Here is a 24708-nt window from a genome sequence, read left to right as displayed (position 1 = left end):
CCTCTTCTGGTTGGGGTTGATTGGCAGGTGTCCGTTGAAGCGGCGGCTGAAAGAGCTTCCTGTCCTCACAAAGCCAGTGAGCGAGCAGGTAAATGTCAGAACACCTTTGACAATGGTTTTTGTTCCACCGCAGGAGGTTCGAGAGTGGCCCAGAGAGGGCTGAGCTATTATTTCAGACCATTTTATTACTCTTTCCCTTCACTTCAGGGCCCTTCAGTCATCTCAGAGCCCGAGCCTGTGTCAATTTTGGACTTCCTGTTTCAATAACAACCTCTTTATTTAAGGATTTTCACCTCCAATTAGCCTTAAAAAACACAAACGTCGACAGATAATGATGACTTTAATCAGTCCTGCCCTCTCTTGTATCAATATTTGAATTTTTACGTGCTTGCAGGAGGTCGACGTGATTCACTTCTCAGTTAATTATTATCTTATTTACCATCATTATGAGCTGAATAACTGATGGGTTTGTCGAGTTGTGGTCCCGTCGCTCGCACTCACACCTCTAATTAAAACATGGGGGATTCAGAAATTTTGACATTTTAAGAGACTGATCAGGTGTTTCTTGTGAGCGTTCACATGTTTTTAGTCCTCCAGGCTCCAAAACAGAGACACGTGTGATGCATTCACATCAGAATTCCCTTTGGATTAAGCAGAAGAACTGGAGGAAGACGGCGGTCCACCCCTCCCCTCGTCTTCATCCTCACATTTTTCAATTAGTGTGCAGGCAGACACCTCAGCTCACGTCTTAATCCCCCGGAGACAGGGGGGGAAAAAAAGCATCAGCGGTCATACGCCGACCAGATTTGTCCCATTATTCATTACAATTAATTGCTCCCCTGTCCTGTCGGCCTTTTCCCAGGAAGACGTCGCAGTGCGGACGCCTCTGTAATATGAGCGAGGACTTAAAGCTGTCATTCAAATCTCAGCGTGACCTTTAGGAGGGAAAAAAAGGCTGTTTTTCACCCAGTTTGGAGGCAGACGGTGGAGGAAGTTCAACGTGTGCGCGCTTCTGTCTTTGTGAGAACCGACATCAGCGAGTGCAACCGGAGCCGACGGACCGACAGGTAACACTCAGCGTGAAACTGGATCCTTCTGAACTCCACCTGCAGCTTTATATGTAGATAAACAGTCAGTTCATGAATCTACAGTAGCTGCTGTTTCCACTCTGAACAACAGAGGTCAGCAGAGAGACCGACGCAGAGGTCAGACTGTTTAAGACGAGGTGAGGACTTGTCACAAGAAGACCCTGAGAAATGTTGAGAACTCCATTTGCTGATGAAGATCTGTTGATGAGTGACAGCAAAGATACGGTTAGCTTAGCTTAGCATAAGGACTTGAAACAGCTGCGTTCAGAGGCAACGACCGACTTACATGCACCTCTAAAGCTCCGACATTGTAACAGAGACAGAGAATGGCGAGCTGTCTCGCTTGTTTCCAGTCTTTATGCCAATGTAATGCTAAGTTATGCTAGTATCTTTTAACGTAGCCTACTGACATGAGCGAGGGGTGGGAACCACAGAGGAACTCACGATATGAGACGACTCACATCAAGTTACATTAAGAAAAAGAAAAAAGAAAAGATAGAATAACGTAAACAAGCTAAGAAATAGAAAAAGTAAAGAAAAAAGAAAAGAAAACAATTGAAAAAAGAAAAAGTAAAGAAAAAAATTTGAGAAGAAAATAGAAAAACGTTTTCAAAAAAGGAAAGAAGGAAAAAAAAAAAGGAAAAGCAAAAAGAAAAAGCAGACAAACATTTACAAACATTACAACTTTTTTTAATAGAAAAATATAGAAAAAAATTCAAAAGTAAAGAAAAAAGAAAAGAAAAATAGAGAAAGTAAAGAAAAAAGTAAAGAACAAATTCGAGAATAAAAGCGAAAAAGTAAAGAAAAAGAAGAGAAAAATAAGAAAAGGGAAAATGTAAAGAAAAAAGTAGAAAAAAGAAAGGAAAGAGAAAACAGAAATTAAGAACAATTTTTAAAACGTAAAGAAAAAAGAAACATTTAAAAATGAAAAGAAAAAATTAAGAAAAACAAAAGAAAACCAAAACAAAGCTTCATATGTAAATTGTTTCTATATTTTTGTAAAATTATTTATGGAAAGCTTCTTGAACTATATTGCTGTAAATATTGTTGTTTACAAAGAGGACAACATCAATTAAATTAGGAAATTAATCATTTAGAGTGAAAATTATTTGTTTTGTTTAACTGTCCAAGACTCAAAAATATTCAGTTCACACAGAGACAAAACAAATCAAATCTGAAAATGATTAATGACTTATCAAAAATGTTAATAAATTCTTGATTAACTCCTTTATAACTGACTTATTTCAGCAGTGAGGCCGGAACATAAGATGATTTTTGAAGTGATTTGACGAGTAAACGTATCAAATGAGAATAAAAACAGACTCTTCCTGTAAACACGTCCTCGTCTCCTCTGTCCTGTTCTCAGGCCGTCACATGACGTCTCTCTGCTGACATGACGCCACGTATGAATGACACGAGAAGAAACACACAAACCAAACAAAGCTTTCGAGAGCAACCAGATACAGTTAATTAGATAATGACTTTGTGTTTTTCTTACAGCTGCAGCGATCTGATTCTCTTTGAGCCGGATGAAGCTGTAATTTCATCCACGCAAGACAATCAAACATCGGGATGTGGATCTGAGTCGCGCTTGCCCACGAGCATTCCCTGGCAGTCTGAAGGGTCGCCGGCGTCGAGGGATTGTAGCCGAACCCCCTGTGACCACACACACACACACACACTGACACACACACCTCAGTTACAGGTACAGTGTTGGGAGGAACCCTGTGGAATGATTCTGTTCTTCTGCATCAGTACTTAGAAAACATCAGAAAAAGGGCCACTGGTGCAATGTTTTGTTTTGATGCCATTAACAAGAAATCACAAGTTAATTACTTATTAAGTGTTAAGTGTTTTTTGTAGGAGTCTCGGGCACCAGAATGTCCTTCTGGATTATTAAAGTTCTTTCTCATTTTATCTCAAGATGAAACATCAAGAAAATACTTAAAAGCATGGCCATTCTCAGCTTCCGCAGAAATGTTTCCTCAAATTCCTTTTTTTCTTACTCCTACCCTTTCAAAATAAGTGTCCTTCTGAGCACATACACCTACAAAATAAGTGTAATTTTTGACTGCTACCCTTTAAAAATAAGTGTCCTTTTTTTTCTATACTTACCCTTTCAAAATAAATGTCCTTCTGTCACCTAATCCCATCAAAATAAGTGTCCTTTTTGACCACAACCCTTTCAAAATAAGTGTCCTTTTGAGCACATACACCTACAAAATAAGTGTAATTTTTGACTGCTACCCTTTAAAAATAAGTGTCCTTTTTTTCTATAATTACCCTTTCAAAATAAATGTCCTTCTGTCACCTAATCCCATCAAAATAAGTGTCCTTTTTGACCACAACCCTTTCAAAATAAGTGTCCTCTCTGACCTCTACCCTTTCAAAATAGGTGTCCTTTTGGACACATACACCCACAAAGTAAGTGTCCTTTTTGACAGCTATCTCTTAAAAATAAGCGTCCTTTTTTACCACTACCCTTTCAAAATAAAAGTCCTTTTTGACTTACAATTACCAAATAATCACTTGAAACTCAATTTCTGGTTGTTAATCTCTCAAACATGGCAGCTTTCAACAGACCCCTGGTGCAAAAGAAAAACTGACATACAACACATTTTAAATATTCATCTTTATATAACAACTGTGATTTAAATATCTTTTCATTCTTAACATAATTTCCTGTGTTGTTTAACATGGAGTGTGTGGCGTTATGAAAATGTCTTAGGCACATCGAGGCACATATCATACATTCATGCCTTCCCCTTTCCCCTCGATATCTGGAGATCAAACATCTGTCACATAAACAATGAAGCTAACGGCATGCAGGATTAAATATACGATCAGTTTGTGCGTTAATACAGCTTTTGAATCAGATCTCTCGACCACAAGCACGGACAAGAAAGAAATATCTCCACTTCAAACACACATTAAGAAAAATAAAGATTTTGCTTTACATTATTAAGAGAACGGTTAACATTTAGCATGCATACGACCCAATAAATCTACTCAAACATCGTAGTCCCTCATAATCCTGCTCCTAAATCTATAATCTCAGTTTCTGTCTGTAAACAGCTGCAGTGCCACAGACAAAAGGAATAAATAATTTAACATAAAGCGGTGATTTAAAAGCAGCATCCTCAGTAACGCTAAAGCTGGAGACCTCATCATGTAAACGTCAGTACCAGTAGTGGCAGGTAGTGCAAGAGATGGAAAACACAGTGGACAGTAGGAAGATTTCTCCTGGACGTACGCCAGAAAACAACAACATCAGAAACATCTCAGAGTGTTAAAGTACTGTTAAAAATCACCTGACTAGTGCTTGTAACATGCAAAGATCAGAAACAAAACATTGAAATGCCTTGTAAGGCTTTAACTCAGGGTCCATTTATATTGTTATTTATTTCGGAGGAAGTTTCCTGGAAAGAATTAGTGATTTGTTACTAATTAAAGGTAAAATAAACAAAGTTAATATTAATTTCTCATTCATTTACTGCTGAAAACTTCATTTTTAAAATCTAAATTAAGTTGTTTTCTTGGTGAGAGAAGTAAATCTACATCACTGTCAGGTCTATATAGTAGCCACAGCAGCTGGTTAGCTTAGCTTAGCATAAAGATGAGAGACAGTTAGCCCGTCTCTGTACAAAGGCAACAAAATCAGCTTCCCAGTTCCTCTAAAGCTCTCTTAATTAACACGTTGTTGATGTTTCAATTTCAACTATTAAACATTTTAATTGAGCGGTTTAAGCTGTGCAGTTTGATTATTCATTATTATATATAACAGTTAAAACACAGAACTACTTTAAAATGAATTAAACATGGTCCTCTGAGTGACAAACAGTCCAAAGTCAACCACTTGCTTTTCAGTGCTTATTTGAGGAAAAGTGAGCAACAATCGAAGATAATTTGGAGAAAACACTCTCAAAACCGTCTCTATTTTCACTACGTTTGGCATCAAATCACATCGTTCTTTCAAGGAAACTATAAAACAATGGACCCTTAAAACAAAAACCGAACCAAACGCTCAGTTGCCGTTTTTAAAAAGCTGCATCACATTGAGGACAATCTTTCCCCCCGACAATCAGTTTAAAAAGGAGTGTTTGACGAGGATGATGTCATGATTAAAATATCAAACGGTTCGTTAAAAGACAGTATATAAAACAGATACAATGTGTGCTGTAATGTCAGAGGCACCTGATGTTGAGAAGCAATCACTCCACTGAGACAAAGACGGACAAAAACACACTTCATGGGAACACAAACCTCAGCCTCCGTCATCAGATCCCGTTTCACCCTAAAAAACACTCAGGAGTGACGCTGGTCTGCACTTGATTTGGCCAAATTCATCCCGCCGCATCCTTGATTGCATTATTGTCATTCAAATAGCGCCATTTGCATTTGAGACCCCTTTTTTCTGTCATCACCACCTATAAAAAAAAGACGACCAGAAGGTTCTTCTCGGCATCCCTGAAAGACCCCTCGCGCTCAGACGCCGCCTCCGCTCCGGTCCACCGTCACCGGGCCTCTCTCATCCAGAGTTTCCTCCGCCGACTTCATCAGGATGGCGAGACGGCTGTCGGACACTTGGCCCTTCTTCACGGCGCTCATCAGCTGCACAGGAAACAGAGCAGATGTGTGAGACAACAAGCCGAGGGCGCAGGACTGTGAAAATACCCACAATTCAGCGCTTCAGAGCCGTCAGAGCACCTTCACATCCCAGAACTTTAAGAGGCAGAACGTGAAACCGACACCGATCGAGTTCTTCACGTGTTAAAGCCGAACGAGGGTTTATTAATAACTCTCTATGTGTATCGTCTCATTGTGGTGATTTTCTACAAACACATTCATGTTTATATATTTATTTAGGATGTGGAAAGGATTCATCTATATTTTTCTTATCAAGACCAAAACCAACAATATACAGTATATCACTACATGTGTTCTGTGTTTGTACAGAGTAGAAGAGCCTGATCAATATATCAGCTTTCCAATATTGGCTTTTCACAGAGTTCAGCCTGCAGACGGCGCGATACGAAACCTCTGCAGAAAAAGATGCTTCAGATTCAATTTACAATTATTGACTTCCCCGTGAAGTTTAATGTTTCTGAGCATTTGTGTCACTTTAGCAATAAAGTTTATTGTTTAGCTGTAAAACATATCTTGTTTCAGATATGTTGATAGTTCAATAACAGAACTGACAACATGCAAACAATCAAATACATGATTGTTTGCATGTTTATTAATTCAACTTGTGTACTATATTGTTTTAATATTTCAATCAGTGAATAAGTTCATTTATTTTTGTTGTTTTTAGTTGCAGTTTTTTTTCCATTCTGTTGCTTTTTGTGCATTTTTATCCTCCCAACCTTGTGTAATAAATAAATAAATAAATAAATAAACATGTTAGTCTTGATGTTTCTGGAGATTTAAATAAAAAAAAATGTGTGCATTATTATAATTATGGCTTTATTTATCCTTTGCAAGCCATCCTTTATCATTGTTATTACCATCATTTTTGTTTTACTTCATTTTTCCATGTTTGTTTACAATAACTTCCGGTTAGAAAACATCGTCATCACTTGGGAGAGAACACGATGTTCTGGTGACACTTTACAATAACGTCATTAATAAAAAGTAAGATTATAGTTAATATGAACTTAGGTTAATAGTTATTTCACTGTTTACATCCTTTAAAAACTATTTATTTAGCATTAACATAATTTTATAAACATTAAATTAAAATGACTAATAATTGATTAATAAAACAGTTAAATAACTAAAGTGAAATTAACTATAACATTTATTAATGACAGTTAGAATAAAGTGTGACCATCATTAAAAAAATAAATTATTATCAAATTATTTAAGTTTTTTTTGTCTTTTTCACACATTTTCCTTTTAATAAGACAAAAATAAATAATACCGTCACTTTTATCCTTAAAGTTTAAAGTTTCCTCGTGCAGCTTTAACACTTGTTGGATGCTTTTAGTGAGTTTAATCCCTTCAGCCATCGTCGTCTTTCTCCACCACACGAGCGTTTTGTTATTTTGTGAGAGGACGCCCACTCGGAGGGCTCGTTTCCCACCAGCGCCGCGCTGTACGCTACCTGTTTGTTGTCTCTAAGTCGTCCACGTGCAGGTCGGACAAACACAAGCAGAAACACACATTCAGCATCACAATACACACCACATGAAGTAAAAAAAAAACCCTCGACCACGTCCCGTTTCACTGACACAGATTTAGTCGTGTGTCGACCCACTAATGAAGACTTAAATCATCGACTGTCATCACGCTGCTGCGTAACGACTCTTTTCTGGACTCCGGTGAGAACACGGACACACTTCAGGCCTCATTAAACAGAGTCTCCTTCCTAATTAACTCTGTCTGAGACTTCACACCTTCTGTCAGCAGCAGCGGACGTCACTGTTCTCACATCTCAGGTGGATCAAGGTCTTTTTTTTTAACGATAACCTGTGTTGCAGCTTCAGTGACCGTTACTGCGGTTCTTCTTACCTCAAATTCAAGAGAATATCAAGTTTAAGAGCTTAAAGATGTGAAATATTATATCTTTGTACTAATATTAAATCAAATTAGATCAGTAATCCACGTGTCACTTATTAGATCCGTTTCTGATCACCGTATACGTGCCGACTACTCTTAAAATTTCCTTTCAAATCCTATAAATACATTATTTTAATCTTCAGTAACTATCTTCATTGTACTTCTTTCTATATTCTGCACCAGTTCAGGGAGATGCTTCGCTTTGGATAGACATCTACAGTATAAAAACATTCAAAATTCAAAATATAGGATCAGCTACGTGTATAAAATTTGACTTTTAAGCCAAGTTTTGTAACCATTTCTATGGCGTGAAAAGATGGGTGATTAGAAACAAGAATATGGCCTCACACGAAAAATTCTGAAGGCAAAAAAAAAACGAGAAGAAATAATTGTGTAACGGTTCAAGTTCCCCTGAGCTTCTATTATCTGTCCCTCATGTCATCAGTGCTGTTTGTTCTGCGGACTCTGTCAGAGGTGTGAGGCATTTATGCTTCCTCCAATCAGCTGCAGACACACACTTTTTATACAGTCAGATCATTTTTCCACAGCAATTCAAGATGTTTCAGGGTTTTATAAAATCGAACTACTATCTTCAAGAAAAAAGATGAATTTCACTTGTTTTTAGAGGTTTTGGAGACTTAATTATTGATAAAAAAAGGCTGACTTTATGAGGAGAATTCAACAAAGAATAAAGCTAAATGTGAATGTGACATGGCTGGTTGATTTCTACTGGTAACAAATGCACAATCTTTCTCTTGATTTAGGAAAGTAAGGTTTTAACACTTAAGGCTGCAAAAAGGGAGTTTTCTTCATATTGTTTCCACTCTTGTAAGCATTTAATAATTAAATCTGTTCAGTGGAGCCAAAGAGGACTCGCTGGATATTTGATTTTACTTAATTGTGATTAATTCTTCCTCCCGAGGTAGATTTTGTCAGCTTATATGAAAGAGCATCAAAACTACTTTTTCTTTAAAATTCACAGCTGAATTTCTGATTTTAGAAACATTTCTGCTTTTCAAAAAAACACAGTTTCCTTTAAACAAGCTTGAAGTAAATGTGTGATACACATTTCAGATGTAAGCTTTAAAGAAAATGTTAAAAACAAAATAAAAAAAAAGAAGATATTGTTAAAAAAAAGAATAATAAAAATCCTGTTCTTACTCAGACTGCAGCCGATCGAGCAGCACAGTTTTACACGTGAACCTGCTGCAGTAAAAGTGAAATATCTGCAGAAATAATCAGATCTTATCACATTGTTTTCACGTTCCACACCGATATCTGTCCGCGTGTTACGTACCTGCAGGAATTCATCAATTTCCACTTGTCCGTTCTTGTTGAGGTCCACCTCGTTAAGGATTTCATGCAGGGAATTTTCATCAATCTGGACGTTGATGCTCTGCGGAGACAATAGAACAGGAGAGCAGGTCGATAACGTGTAATGAAGACAAGTGTGTAGGTGAAAGACAAGACGGAAAAAATACAGAGACGGACGACTCACGTCCAAAACCTGCTGCACGTCCACAGTGGTGATGAATCCTTTGCTCTCTTTGTCGAACTTGTGGAAACGCTTCTTGTACCTGTCGCACAGATAACAGAGAGTGAGGGAGATTTTAAGTAGGAAGAAAGGGGGAAATCATTCAGCAGTTTACCTTCAGAGACCCCGTTTTCAAAGAAAAAAGATGTGTAATAGTTACCTGACTACTTCCTGGTAGTCCAGGTTGATCTCAGACGTCTTGGTCAGCTGCTCAGAGCGAGACCTGTAGCCCATCTCGTGGTACAAGAACTTCCTGGCTGCTTCGAGCTCCTCCTGAATCGAACATGGACAGAAGGAATCAAGAGTGATTTCACAGTCATCTTTAGAGGCTAATCCTACACATGTTCAGCCCTAAAACATGTCTTTGAGGCCAGTATACTTTCATTATATTCTATGACAACTATTAGACTAGTTGACTGAAGAAATACAGCTGAAATAAGGCATCTTTGTGATGCGTGGCCATTACTTAATTGGACCAAAACAAGAACATTTATTACCAAAAGGCAACATGTTGTTCACCTGAGCCGAGTTAAGACTCCGGTGCTGCCGCTTGACAATAACGGCTCAAAGAACAGTGAGAGTTCAGTTTCATCTCTTTCATACACAAACAGAAGCTTCTGCTGTGAAGGGATAAAGGGCGTGGACCTTTCCATTGTGCACTTATTGAAAAAGAAAACTGCAGGGAATTCAAAAAAAATCCCCACAAAGGATTAAAGCAGGATGCAAAACAGAGCCGGTTCACTGGGGCAGGGAGGAGTGTTACACATACTCGTGAAAAGTTTTTGACAGATTTTTTTCTCCCCACTCGTCAGAAAAAACGCTGATTTGAAGTGTTATCTGGCTAAACGAGCAAGCTAGCTATAGGTAAAAAGTTCCAATTAATTGTGAGACAAAGTGTTCAATCGTACCGTCCTCCTCTCCTGACTCCAGTCCAGCTCTTTGCCCATGATCTGCACGATGCGTGGCAGCGCTTCATCGGCCGCCTGCACGTTCAAGAAGCCCAGGCGAGTTCGCCGGGCGATGACATCGATGGCTGTGCAGGCGTACTCCTTGATCGCGTACAAAACCTGAGAAAAGAGGACTCACGTGAGGCTACATCTGGAGAATCTAAGCTTTGAGAGTCTTGACTATATGCAGGAACTCCGGCTGTACCTCGGCCTCGATGTAAGGGAACTCTGACACCAGTCGCTTCCCTACGATTGGCCACCTCTGCCCGGTGACCTGAGCAATCTTGGCCACATCGAACGCCTTTCCTCCGTACGTTGCAGCCAGGTGCTGAGCGACCTGTGAACAGAGGAAAAGACATTTGATTAAACAGAACACAAGCTTTACTTGATGAAATATTCATTCAATGACGAAACATACAGTTCAGAAACTATAAAATCGCAGGTTTCACAGTGTACATCGTGGCGGCGGCAGCGCCTCGTCACATGATCGATCTCACCTCCTCGGAGTTAAACGCTAAGCGTCAGCGCCGCTTTGTCGATGAGGTGTCACGTGTTTACAGGAGACGGGAGGCCTGTTTGCTATTCAGATCATCGGCGCTCCGATCATGTGAAAGGGCAAACGCTGTCCAAATATCAACAGTGACCTTTGAGGAATATTCCAGAGAACAGCAGAACGCCTCTAATGAGGAGTAAGTAGACCGGAGACGCTCAGAGAACGAGTACTTTTTCTTCATGAAACGATGTTCTATTGGATTTCATGAAAAACGCACAGGCTAATTATTGGAAAGATGGCGTGTAGCTGATGTAAATCAATGTGCCCTTACTCGATGCCGCTGATAAATCGCGCGGCGTACAGTGCATTTCGGCGCGCGTCCGGCCTTTGTGTAGCAGAAATGTCAGCATTGTTACAGCAGCAGCTTTAATGTCAGCTCCACTGAAGGAGACGCTGAATGTGTCTGTGTGAGGAGGATTTCACCACTTTGTTAAGAGGTGAATGCGAGTCCGCTCCCGTGTACAGTACGGAGCTAAAGGTCTGATTCTGCTGCGTCTAGACATGCAGGAAAGGAATAGTTCAACAATTTGGAAGAAGAAGCATCTCTGAGGCTCAAACGTTGTTAATCGTTAACAGAAACGCAAAAACGATCGGACTAAAAAGTTTCTACGTTGAGCTGAGTTGGTGAAACAAAGACTGAGTTTGTTTTACCTCGTTCTCCAGTCCGTAGTCCTGCACCAGGCGGATGTAGAGCGTCGGCGTCCAGCCTTTAGCTCCCTCCAGCATCAGACCAACAGTCTTGCATGTCTCCGCTGAGAGGCCGTGAGCTTTGACGGCTGCGTCCAGCGTCTCTTCGGCCATGGACCTGTAGGTGGTCCACTTCCCACCTGGACACACAAAACAAGCACTTTAATACGGTTGACACGCAGCTTTTTAAACTCAGAGGCTGAATCCTGGAGGCTGACTGACCGGCGATGGTGACCAGTCCGCTGTCACTGATGCTGACGATGTGGTTCCTGCAGATGGACTGAGTGTCTTTGGAGTTGGGGTCGGTCACCAGGGGTCGGATGCCGCTCCACGCTGCCAACACGTCTCCGCGGCGCACTGAAGACGACACAAACACAATCTGTTTCAACAAGATTCGGGACTAAGACAAGGGTGTAGTTGTGTATGAAAGGGTTTGGACTTATCGATCATTAAACCATATCCTGCATATATACACACAAATGTTCACGACTGCGGAGGGTCGAAGCTGCGTTTTAGATTACGATCATGAATGTAAAATAATGAGTGGTTAGCAAGAGCAAAACAAAACAAAAAAGACAAAGAGTGGCGGCTACAGATGTCTCTATAATCTCATCTAGTTCATCTGTCAAACACATGATCACAGTTACCGTACCTACTACGTCAGGGCTGAGGTAGTTGCGGACCTCGTTCAGGATGAAGTTGATGTCGTCCTCCCCCGGGATTGGGTGTGCCGTCACGTTAGTGGGCGTGTCGGTCGTCCCGGCGATGGTCATCTTCTCCCAGGGCAGGAAGAAGATGACACGACCGTCGCTTGTCGCCGGATCGAGCAGACCCATGTTGTCAGGACTGAAATACACAAATAATCCTTTTATCATTACGTCTCATGTCTCGACTGTCTTTACTGCCTCGGCGTGAGGACGAGTGGGAGGTGTTTTAGAGAAGAAACAATAAGAGAAAGCACAAAGAAACGAAGCGAGGAAGGGAAAGACAAATTGAGGAGTCAGAGAGGACGCGCAAATGGAAAAATCAGAGATATGTGGGAGGAAGAGGAGGTGGCGAGGGGGCAGATAGCGGCGGGAGGAAGAGAATTAGGTGGTTGGCATTTCTGCCGCTGTTCAAAGGGCTCGCGCTCCCTCGGGTTTCACTCAATAAGCTTTCGCTGAACTTTAAAAACCCCCGACTTCAACAGAACCGCTCTATTGCCGCGTTGTATCTTAACCAGAGAAGATTGTGTCGTGCGTGATGGTATAGGTCAGGTAACAGTTTAGCCGGCTTAGAATTTACACATTAGAATGAGACAACGCTGTTAATGCATTCTGAAACACAGAAGACTTGGAGAGAAGTCAAACATCGCTTATACAAACATGACAGCCAATTTAAAGTCAGCGTGCGAGCGTGTGTGTGTGAGCACCTGTAGTAACCGGGGATGACGATGTGGACGCCGGCGCTCGGTTGGCAGATGTTTTGCGTCTCCTGGTTGTCCATCTTCCTCAGCGAGTCTGTGAACGGGCCGGTGGCGTTGATCACAACCTTGGCCTTCACGTCAAACTCCTTTCCTGGGAGAGGGGAAGGATGGGATGTGATAATCAATCAATCAGTTTGAGTCATCTTTGAGTCTCTAGATAAAACAACTGATCAACTCAAGAAAACCACGACATTTTCAGGAGTTGTCTCACCTGTGATAACGTCCCTGCAGCGAGCTCCACACACCCTCTCCTTGCCGGTCTGCGTGTCTTTTGCCTTCAGCAGGTGGACGACCTCGGTGTAGTTGGCGACGGCGGCGCCGTAGCGGGCGGCAGTGAGGCCAATTGCCAGGTTCATACGGGCGTCGTTGTGCTGCCCTGAAGGAGAAAAGAGAAGAAGAATTGTTCAGTTACATAAGTTTTGTTTCCTAAGCAATTTCTAGGTTAGACAGAAACAAACTCCAACAAATCTGGACGGACAACAAGCGTGAAAACTTGGACGGATATCCAGCACAGATTGTTGATTTGTCAGCAGGATTACACAGAAGACGGAGGACATGTCTGAGTCAGAACAGACCTTATTAAGCTTTGGATAGAAGGACACATCCAGGAATCTTTCCTCACTTTCTTTAACGATATTTTCATTAATTTTTCCTCTGATTCTGCACAGAGCCACTGAGTGACATCACTGGAGGCAATTTATCAGATTACATGCAAATCGTCTAGAGCCACAAAAGGCTTTATAATATTTATGTCACATATGCAGCAGAAAAAACCTCTAAACACACTTTAATCTCACCCTTAAATCATATGTTTTGTTTATGGACTTCTGTGCATAACAAAGCATTTCTGACAGACGTGTTGCACCTACATTAAACTACTCTCATGTCATTTCCCAAAGCATTCAGGACTTATAAACAACAGCCAATTCAGAAGGAGAGGACAGGGCCGTCACATTCGCTCTCCTGTGTGTGTGTGTGTGTGTGTGTGTGCGTGTGTGTTGTCGGTGGCAGCAGCAGTAACCACGACAGCGGGAGAAAAAGCTGCTGCTCAGCCGGTCCGACCAACGACGCCGCTCCTCTGCGCTCCACACCGCCGGGAGAGAAGGTCAGATTTCGAAATGTCACCGCCGTGATTGTTCCAGACGGCATAATTGGAGAAAAGATGCCCCACCCCTCCATCATCCCGGCCCTGCCTCCCCCCCCACATTCCTCCCCCCCGGAGCAGATGACGGTGAGGGAGGGGGTGGAAATCAAACATATGCTGCTTTGCACCAAGGAATTGGTCTCCTTCCGTTTCTCCAGCCTGCAGTAAATCCAGTTATAACTGAAGATTAAACGAGTAAAACGCCTCCAAAACAGGCTGTTGAGCGGATACATTTTATTCAATTAAAAACAACTAATAAATAACATTTATAATTCAAGTTAAATCCTTTAAAAATGTGTTATATTTGGCGGTAAAATACGCAGATTTATCAGATATCTTGGCTTAGAAATAAAAAGCATCTTTAAGTGGCATCAGCTCTAAAATAAACAGCAGCCCGTTGACACAGACGAGACGAGCTGACGCTCAGTGAAGCCTACAGTAACAGACACATCACCCGCAGACACAGATTTGTTATTTTCGGTGGCGGAGAGGAAAAGGACGCCCGCGGCACCAGCGCTCCTCACACTCAGCTGGACACTCAGCATATGTTTGGTTCTCCGCCGTTCTCATCCAGGGAACACGCAACCTTTACCGCCACGGGGCAGAGAGGGCATCCTACCAGCCTGTCAACACGCTTTGTTAGGGACCAGTGGAGATGTGAAGGCCACGGGGCAAGATTTACTTCTGAGGGCCTCATCTGGGCAACTTAATCATGTTTACACAAGATTACAATGTATTCAGATCAAGAATTCACTTGAGAAATCTACAGTTTTTCAATTTTGCATTTGTTTACAGGCAAAGTGGTCATTAATGTTGCTGTTGTCAGACATCGGGAGGAATTTTCTCTCAAAAACAAGCTACCAGAATCATGAGGGGCTGCTAAGAAAATGTAAAAACCTTTAATAAAACTGGCTGCAGGTTTAGTCAGTGTGAAGGAACAAAAAGTCAACCAGTGGTTAAAGGGCAGGAGAGCCTGACTCAGCTGCCTTCATCATGTTTACAGAAAATAACGAGGTGAGTAATGAATCAACAAACGAAGCATGCATTTAAGATGACTGTCCACACATGCCAGCGCCCGTGTGAAAATATCCTACTTAAAGAAAAGCAGATGAAAGAAAAAACCTCTGCAGGCGGAAAGCTTTGACTCACCGTCGTAGTAGACGATGGCTCCCACCAGCTTGTCCTTCTTCAGCATGGGGAACAGCTCCAAGGCCTTCGTCTTGCTGAGGACGTAGCTGCTCTTCAGGCACTGGATCCCGGCCACCACGTCGTACATCTTGATCCCGGCCCAGTAGTAAGGCAACTGCCACCATCTTAAGAAATTAACACAGTGATTAAAGTCCAGATTAAAATGAATAAAAAACCCTTCAGTTACCTGAAGTTTAGTGATAAAAGAACAGCCAGTGCCACAGTAAAATGTTGGCATTTTGCAAACAGGTACGTTAAAGATGAGACAGCGTGGACTCACTGCTTGAGACCAATCTCTGGTAAAACTGATAAAAACAGGCATTTTTAGCGAGATGTCTGGACATTTTCTAACTATCATTGTGGCAACAAAGCAGAGTATCTTTAATGAGATGTCAAGACATATTTCAGCTGTCTTTGTGACAACAAAATCAAGAAGTTTTACAGTCTTATTTCTGGAGATAAAACAGGTATTTCAATGAGAAATCAAGAAAATATTCATCTTTATTCGTGGCAACAAAATCGGATATTTTTCAGCGAGATATCGGGACTTTTTCTTCTCGTCTTCTCTGCAACAAAACTGTGTATTTTAAATGAGACATCAGGACATTTTGTGTTTGTTTTTGTGGCAACAGAATCTGATATTTTAAGCCAAAACATGATCTTTATCCAACCAAGTGTTTTTTGTCCCTTAATCCAACCAGACCATAAACATAAAATTAATAATCAAAGGGTGAACATGTTTCAACATGTCCGTGATCGACAGAAACGGACACTGGAAACATTCTAGCCTGATGCATCACCATTGTTTTGTATGATAGGAGTCTGTGACACTTACTTATAAACAGGAAGCATGATGGGTAGCGGTGCTGATAGGTGAGGTGCAATCTCCAGGAGGTTGGCTCGCTCATGGAGGGCCTCTTTCACCATCATGTACTGTTCAGGTGGAGAGAATGAGATAAGATGAGGGTGAAGAAGAGCAACAGATTCGATTAAATAATAAAAAAAAGGAGGATGAGGAGGAACCTGTTCGTAGTCCAGCTGCATGATGGCCTTCTGGAGATAACGGACTCCACCGTGAATCAGCTTGGTACTCCGACTGCTCGTCCCCGAGGAGAAATCGTTTCTCTCCACGAGGGCAGTCTTTAGGTCTGGGGAAAGAATGACAAAGGATAAGTCAATACTAGACAGGAAAATGTATATTTTCTTTTTTTATAATTGATCAATGTCACGTTCAGCCTCTCAAACATGGACATTTCCTACTTTCCCCTCATTTATATCATATTAAACTGAATATTTCTGGACTGTTAGCAGCAGGCGCTTCTCTCCTTCACTCATGACTCACTGAGCTCACTTTACAGAGCCTGAAACCTGTTACCTCCCACGAGAGGAGCTGTAAGCGAGAGTGATCTTACTGCGTGTGACAGCGTCTAAGGCACATCCTACACCCGTGGCTCCTCCTCCGACCACCAGCACGTCGAACTCCTCGGTGTTCTCCAGCGCCGCGAGCTGCGCCTTCCGGGAGGGAAGCTCGTCCGCGAAGGGGGCCTTCAGCTCGGCTTCTGCCGCCACGTGAGCCAACCGAGCCTGATGTGACACAAACACAAACACTTAAAGACTCGTTTGCGCTCGTTTTGTCGTGCAAAACTAAAGTCTCTATGTTAATGTTTCAAATTACACTCTATGTTAACAGAAGATGCAGCAACACTTCCCTTCAGGTGCGTTCCGACACATTATAAGCGCGCTGCAGACACATATCCAAGTGGAATGTGTTTACGCATCACAATCACCGCATACAATCACATGTGACATAAATCATAATGACTCGCAATCACTTTAATACATTATGGATTTGAGGTGAATGCGTGATGAGGTTACGTTGGAGATACGCTTGTATTCTGCCTCGTCGTATGCATTATTGTATTGTGCGTTAATTACTTTATTAACTAAAAAGTTGAATTTCGCCTGAACAATGCAGATTTTTCAAGGCGGATTGATTTAAAGTTTGAAATATATTCTTTTTAAAATAGATATGTTGCTAATATTCATTAATCTAAACTTTTACTTTAGATTTTATTTGGATTTCGACATTTATCTACATTTATCTGACGCCATTAAAGACTTGCTGTACATTAAACTATCCATAAAAGTAGTTCATACTTGTTAAAACATGACAAAGCTGCTTACTCATTGATGTATTTAGGGCTGTAATTAATGATTATTTCCTGTTGATTATTTGTTTGGTCTATAAAATGTCAGAAAATGGTGGAAAATTGTGTCAGTTTTTGTCAAAACCGGAAAAAATTCACGTTTCGAATCTGGAATTAGATCATTTTGACTCTTTTTTTCTGACTGAGCTACTCAAGCAGATTCATTGATTATCAAAGAAATAGATAGATATCAAAGATATCTTATTTGATAACTAGCAACTAATCGATTGGTCGTTGAAGCTGCACCAGAAAAAAACAGCAAAATTACCAATTTTGCTACTTTAAGCATGTTTTTCTTTAACTTTTACACAGTAAAGAGTAAATGCAGGACTTTTACTCATAATTGATACGTTTTATTTACACAGTTGCTGCTTTTATTTACGAGTAAACAATCTGAATACTTTGACCACAGCCGGATGTTATTGGAAAAGTGTTTTATGACGAGCTCTTCTTTCTAGAAAAGTGAGATAAAGACGTGCTTATGATGTCTCATTTTCACCTTCAGTTTCCAAGTGTTGCCAAAAAAAAACAAACAAAAATCAAAAATCAAAATATTATTGAGGTGATTAGCATGCAAAGGTTTGCCGAGGGTGACTGTCTGCCGCTGCAACATGCTGCTCAGCTCCGCAAAAAAAAAAAAAACCCACAAAACAACCTCACATTCAGCCGCTGAACATCACATACATCCACTGTTTGATTAGCAAAATAATTAATTTACAGAGATAAAATGTTAAAAAAAAAAAGCCCCGCTCACCCTCTGATGTGAGGATGTGGGATTTCACCTCTAATGAAATATTTATTCATTTTTTTCTCCTTCTCTTTAGCAGGCTGAAGCTAAATGATTGCATCAAGCGGCTTTGAAGCAGACGTTGGCATTTGACTTGCAAATAGAAGAAGCAGGCGTTTGTAATTTAGCTCTGCGACCGCAAACAAGACGATGATATAATCATTGTCTATTTTTGATGATGCACGCAGACAAACACCGCCACAGAATTAAGAGCCAGCGTTGCCCCCCGTAATCAAGTTAAGTCAGTCAATGGCGCCGCGAGGCCCATGCTAATAGCCAATCGGCCGCTGTCTTCGAAAAAACTGCACCAAGCCATATGCCCTTGCTAAAGGAGACAAGACGGACATTCATCTCATCAGCATTGCAATTACTGGGATTAGAGAGGCATGCATGATTACAAACTATTGTGAAAATAATTATATTTCATCAGGGGCGACTTCTTGCTTACCAATCCGTGCTTGGTTGGGAGGACGACGGTGGGGACGGGACACAAAAACAAAGTTCACATTAGGTTGTAAAGTCACATGAAGTCTGGCATGTAGATGTGAGGCATGCCGAAAATAGGCCCGAGTCGGGTCGGAGGTCAGGGGAAACACAGCTGCTGCCGCCGCCTCAAATGACTCGGACCTTCAAGGAGTGTTTCAAGGTCGGCGGAGCTCCCAGAGTCACCAGTCATGGAGGCGAGGTGAGGCTTTAACTGACCTCGGGCACCGGTCTACAACTCGTCATACTGCTCTCACTTTCTTCATTTTCTCACATTTATCATACAGTCCATCTACAGCATCAAGCAGCTAAACATCATGTCGAGTCAACAACAAGAATGAGACAATCTGGCCTGTAGATAAACACAAATATCACACATATATCAAACAACTAAATGCATCTTACACATGTTTTCCATTTCATTATAAGGCTTAGATGCACAATATAGTCCACAGTGGACTTTTAGTGAAGTGTTTTGGTTTATGCTCTCTAACTTTTCCAACTTTTCGTACACCAATGTTGTAACAAATGGTTTAAAACTGTGTGAAAATGCACAGAAACATTACATTTTCTTCAAACATGTCCTGTAAAATATTATGTTATTGTATACAGGTCACAATAATTAGAGAATTAACAAAGAACATGGTTTTTTCTGTATTCATGAATTGAATTCAGCTCGGAATTAGTCAAAGGAGACCAACACTGTTTTTTTTCTACTGGGCTGTCAACATGGAAACATATACCTCTGCTGTAAAGTTGGACGTTTCAACATTAGGTCTTGTTTTTTGGCTCTTCTGCAGTGCTTGGCTTCATTTTTAAGTCACGGAGCTTTTAGTTTAAACCAACAACTTTCTGTTTTATTGGGGGGATTTTATTAGTCGGCTGGGATCTGTGACTTCCTGGAGTCTATACTGGCTGCCTGGCAACTAGTTCATACTAGTTAAGTTAGCCTGCTGCAGGTGTAGCTTCATATTTAGCAAAACACATGAGATTGGTGACAATTTCCTCATCATACACTCAGCAAGAAAGGGATTCACTTATTCCCAAGACGTAGAACTTTGTCTGAGAACAAACACTTGACTTAATGACTTTAAGCTGTCCTCAATTCCTCAATAATAATAAATCACCAAGTTATTGAACCGCGAAGTGGAAGAGAAACAAATGGAGGAGGTTAGTTTCAGAGGACTATCTCTTCAGTGTAAAAACCTGCTGGTAAAAAAGAAATCTGTTGATTTTATCCTCGTTTTTAAAGCAGTTCAGATCCTCTGCCGGCGTTCCTGTGAGTGAACTGATGCCTCCTGCACGGCTGCAGGAAATCACCAGGTAAACAAAATCAAACACACCTTGGAAACCTTAAGAGCACATTCCAACATCTAGACAAGACATGCCCCGAGAGGTAGTCCCTCCCTGCTTACTATACACTGTTTTCAAGCAAAAAAAAAGGATAGATTTTATTCTGAAAACACACTTTTGTTACACCTAAAACATGAGCATTTAGAGTTTATCCCTGAATTTTGCCTGGAGGAAGCTGATAAAGCACAAAATATTGACATTTCAGTCGAATGCTGCAAAACTCAAAGTCTTGAAAGCTCATGCAACACGAAGCAAAAAGCAAAACATTTGACGGAGCGTCACAAAATCATTACCTGCGTCTTCCTGTACTCGATCAGCTGCGACAGGCCGAACACCGCGGCCACCGCCCCGCCGCCTAGGATCGCCGTCCGTTTCAGAGCCTTCCTGAACGCCATCCTCGGCCCTACGGAGAAAGTAAAGTGCAGTGAGGAGACGTAGCAGAGTTATAAAGCTCTGTCATGATCATGTGAAGGAGGCATGCGAGTCTGACAGAGGGAGTTAAGTAAAAGGGGGGATGGGAGGATCCAAAAAGCTGCAAGTCAGGCTGAATGAGATGAGAGGAGGACAGTTCACTGCTTTGTTATGACACCTGTGGAGCAGAATGAGGACGAATTTTAATTTTGACAAGAGTTGCATCTTTAATTTGTATTAATCTGTCAAATAAAACATCAGAATAAAGTCAAACCTCCAACATGATTGCCTTAAATGTTTGTTTTGTCCGACCAACATTCCCAAAACCAGTTTGGAATATACTAAACCGCAGAATCACCTCAAATATTTGGCACGTTTCCTTGAAAAACAACTTTTTTTTTAGTCCCTCAGGCAGTTTTCACTCATTACGTCATCCTCGTTTTTCCTGTTTTCTGTCATCATGAAATGTTTCTATCTCTAAAGTCACACTGGTAACTTGTGCTGGGAGTTTGTGATTATTTTGACATTTAAACATCAGACTCATTGATTAGTCGGGAAGGAAAACTAATTGACAGATTCATCAATATTGAAACTAAATGTTAGCCGCACCTTTTGCAAAATCATTATGTTTGTTCAACTCTGCAGCACGTTTCATCCACCACACTTTGACTCTCACTGGTCTTTGCGACGCATTTAAATAGCTGGTAACACAAAATGACTTTTGTAAAGTCTCAGGGATTGTTTCATGCACAGTACAATTATTTGAATTTTAAGAAATATATCAACAAATGTCCTTCTTCCAGCTTTTTCTTGTTGTGTTTAGTCGCAGTTCTCGCAGCCCAAATTGTGACTTTTTAAAATGCAGCCGGGTCACTCCGTGTTACTTTTTAACCTTAATGGCCTCAAATTCCCAGACAAGCAGCTGCTTTGCTGAGAAAAAAGTGCATTCCTAACATGTTGTTCAGTCAGTTAACGACGGCCTGAAACTCCGTCACATTCTGCAGCATCGATTGTTGGTTGTTTCAGATATTTCTCTACAAAAAGGTAACTTTTCTTTTTTCTCATTTCCTCCTCTGTTATGATTTGATAACCTTCTGTTTACTCTCTGAGAGAAATATGGGATTACACCTGTCTGTCAATGGGAAAACGCAGAGGATAATATGATAATAAATGGCTGTAACTTGCTTTGGAAAGGTCAGGTGTAGAATATAATATTAATAATAATGTAATATTTATATGGAAGTCCAAAACAACCAGTTAGATCTCTTAAAAAACAACAAACTAAAACTCCTGAGTTCAAAGTAATGAATAAACACCAATTTCGACTGATATTTTCTTTAAATTCTGGTAAATTCATCCATATTTATACAAAACAAATGTAAAATTTTTACTTTAAGTGAAACTTCAAGATCTTATGAATCAAATGACATAGGACACTTCATGCTGACTTCTGGAACGAGGTTGGAAACAAACAAGAAATAATATAGTCACATGCATAAAACTCTTCCAGGTTGTTGAGGTGTATACTAAACTATGTAGTGCAATTCTACTTGAAATTGGGGCTGCAACTAACCAATTAACTGCTTCATTAGTTTTCTTGTCCATTAGTCTGCCCGATAATTACAGTCTTGATTACAGTTTGGTCTATAAAATGTCAGAAAACTGTGAGAAATTCTGTTATTTACACTCAAGTTGTACAAAGAAAGCAGGAAATCTAAACGATTGAGAGGTTAATATAAGACATTTCTGGCATTTTTTGCTTAAAGAAATGACATAAAGTACTGAATTTACCACATATTTTGCTGATAACTCATCAACTAATTGGTTCAGAAGTTCCCAAGTTGCGGCAATATAACAAAACTTAAGCAAACAACTCATATTAATATCGTTGATATGACTGAAAACAGGATAACACCAGGCGGTTTATTACACATGGCCAGATCATGTATAAAACCAACATTAGAATTAACTATTTGCAGCTTATTATGAAGCAACTGTTCGGATACTGTTTCCACATTTTCATAACGACCCCGAGCACCAGAACGAGCAGAACACGACACCATCGGGGGCGAATGGGCCTCGCAGTACTTCGAACTGAGGTTTCCAGGGAGCGGCATACGCTGGAGCAGATTCTAATGCATTTTAATAAAACACTGCTGCAGATGGCACAAATGTCAACAACCAGTTCGGTGTAATAAAATGACCTATCATGATATCCTGTCGGCGAGTGTGAGCACCAAAAATCATAAATTATAACATGACACTTTAAACGACTGCTAAACTGTAAAAAATGACCAACAAAAAGAAAAAGTCTGACTAAAAAGCGTCGCTTAGTTAAAGGAAGTCAGTCTCTTTATCGCCCGTTATAAAGTGTGTAACAGCTTTTCTACAGAACTGTAACTGCAATCTATCATTACACAACTGCATTTGTTAGATACTAAAGCTGTGAGCTACAGTATGTAATATAATTATAGCCCTCAGAGAGTATAATTATGACAGAGGGTTTAACGCACCAAGATGGGTTCAAAGTTCAACTGAGGTCTACACGGACAAGAATAAAAAAGATTTCATCATGTAACAGAAATGTATGAAAATATTGGTTAATGATATGAAATATAAATATATTCTGTCAGGGCTTAATATCAAACACACTGATTTTCAAATAGTTCCTGATTTCCTAAATGACACTGACACTTTATAATAACCATCATTAATAAATGGTTAACCAACAGTTAATTAAACGATATAAGTCTTTATAAATCATTAATCGAAGCAATTGTGAAGGTTTATCAGTTGATACGGTGCAACTTTACAATAAACATCAGCTAAATAAATGGTTTATTAAGCATGTCATTGTTTGTTAACAGCTAGGTAAGTCTTTAAAAAAGGTTAATTAACTATACAGATACCGTTATTAGTGATTTTATAATAAAGTGTTACCACACTGGAAAGAAAGAGCTTGTTTTTCATGTGAAAGAAAGTTATATTACAGGTTGTTTCATCAAATGTTTACTCTTTCAAAGATAGTGTCATGATAGGATTATTGTTTTTATATATATAACGAAGGTTTCTTGGTTTCCCTGGCAACTCGGGTGGAATAAACAACAACAAGAACCGTCAGTATCAGTATCGGCACTGAATTTCTCAACAGGTGCATCTCTGATAGGTCTTTTTGTTTATCTTTCTCTTAGTGAGGCATTAAAATAAGTCCATTAGTCCAATCAATATCCATCCCTACCCTGATGTATCGGCCTTCAACATAATCTACTCTGTGGCATACCACCGGCGTTCACACCTTCTCACAAGCTGCTCATTACTCAACACTACAAAAGGCCAAATATGACAATAATTAGCCCCGAGGAAGCTTCTTGACGGATGTAGTTCATCCAGCTGAACCACCAAACTATCTAAACCTAAATCATGTGGCTGACAAAACCAGAACCTTTCACTATCCCTCCTCATGATGGTGCTTACATCAGACTGCACACTCATTATGAGTCAGCAGGGGAGAGGGGGCTTCCTGCTTCAAACGCAGGCTGGGTTTCCATCAAACACATGGCGAGGTCCATTGACTTTTTTGCTATTTTAAGGCCTGTGTATTTTCAGAGAATAATCGGGAATCCCGCTTGTTGCGCTGAACAAAACCCCTTTCTTTCAACAGCAGGTGGTACTATACTGATGTATGATGACAGGTTTTTGGTATATTGTTCCATACCTGGCTACATGAGAGGAAGACACCGTTATCTTCACTCATCTTACTGTGGATTAAAATGTCAGCCTAGTTTGGTCTTTGAGGAAAAGCAGCAATAAGCTTCGTCTTAACGGTCGCGAATAAGCTCTTCATGTTATATTAAAGGCGGCTCGCACACCTAACAGGAAGAGGTTCACTTCGGCGGACATTTTTTAGATATGTACACGGTTTGAAATGACTAAAATAGACACATTAACAGGGCATGTCCTTCGCTATAGCAGCTGAGGTGAAGGGGTTACTCCTTCCCTGTCAGTCACTAGCAAAACTCGCAGATGTTGCTCCTCGTTTTTGGCTCTATGCCAACCAAACAGCGGGTTAAACCACACGTTAGGTAGATTAAACATGTCCGGGAAACACTCGTCGACACAACAGACATTCTCACTTACAGGCTTTCTTGTTTTGTGGTTGGGTAAGAGTCGCTCGGGGCGATGCCGGACGGCGACTGAGGACATCGGTTGTTATCCGAACCTGCAGCCTGTGTGTTTGACAGCTACAACCAGGAAACGGAGCGGGCGCGAGCGACACCGCGGAGAGCCAATCAGAGCGCAG

General features: G+C 40.6%; 1 protein-coding gene across 2 annotated transcripts; it reads right to left on the bottom strand.

Annotated features, from left to right (window-relative positions):
* Positions 1-3702: 3702 nt before the first annotated feature.
* On the bottom strand, positions 3703-24678 carry gpd2 (glycerol-3-phosphate dehydrogenase 2 (mitochondrial)). 2 transcript variants are annotated; one of them, XM_030409950.1, is made up of 18 exons: positions 24546-24678; positions 20291-20400; positions 18610-18618; positions 16580-16751; positions 16191-16315; positions 16003-16100; positions 15129-15292; positions 13047-13211; positions 12782-12926; positions 12023-12216; positions 11593-11727; positions 11335-11510; positions 10336-10467; positions 10092-10250; positions 9344-9456; positions 9148-9226; positions 8947-9045; positions 3703-5699 (listed from the first exon to the last, which is right to left on the bottom strand). In XM_030409950.1, exons 2-18 carry the CDS (start codon positions 20390-20392, stop codon positions 5574-5576), a joined length of 2193 nt encoding a protein of 730 aa, XP_030265810.1. In that variant the 5' UTR covers positions 20393-20400; positions 24546-24678; the 3' UTR covers positions 3703-5573. The 2 variants fall into 2 exon arrangements, with proteins under 2 accessions (XP_030265810.1, XP_030265811.1); XM_030409951.1 differs by lacking the exon at positions 18610-18618.
* Positions 24679-24708: the final 30 nt, after the last annotated feature.

The sequence above is a fragment of the Sparus aurata genome, chromosome 24 (assembly GCF_900880675.1).
Source record: "Sparus aurata chromosome 24, fSpaAur1.1, whole genome shotgun sequence".
NCBI classification, from domain to species: domain Eukaryota; kingdom Metazoa; phylum Chordata; class Actinopteri; order Spariformes; family Sparidae; genus Sparus; species Sparus aurata.
Note: the sequence above shows the minus strand (reverse complement) of the source record. Positions and strands in the feature narration are given on the sequence as shown.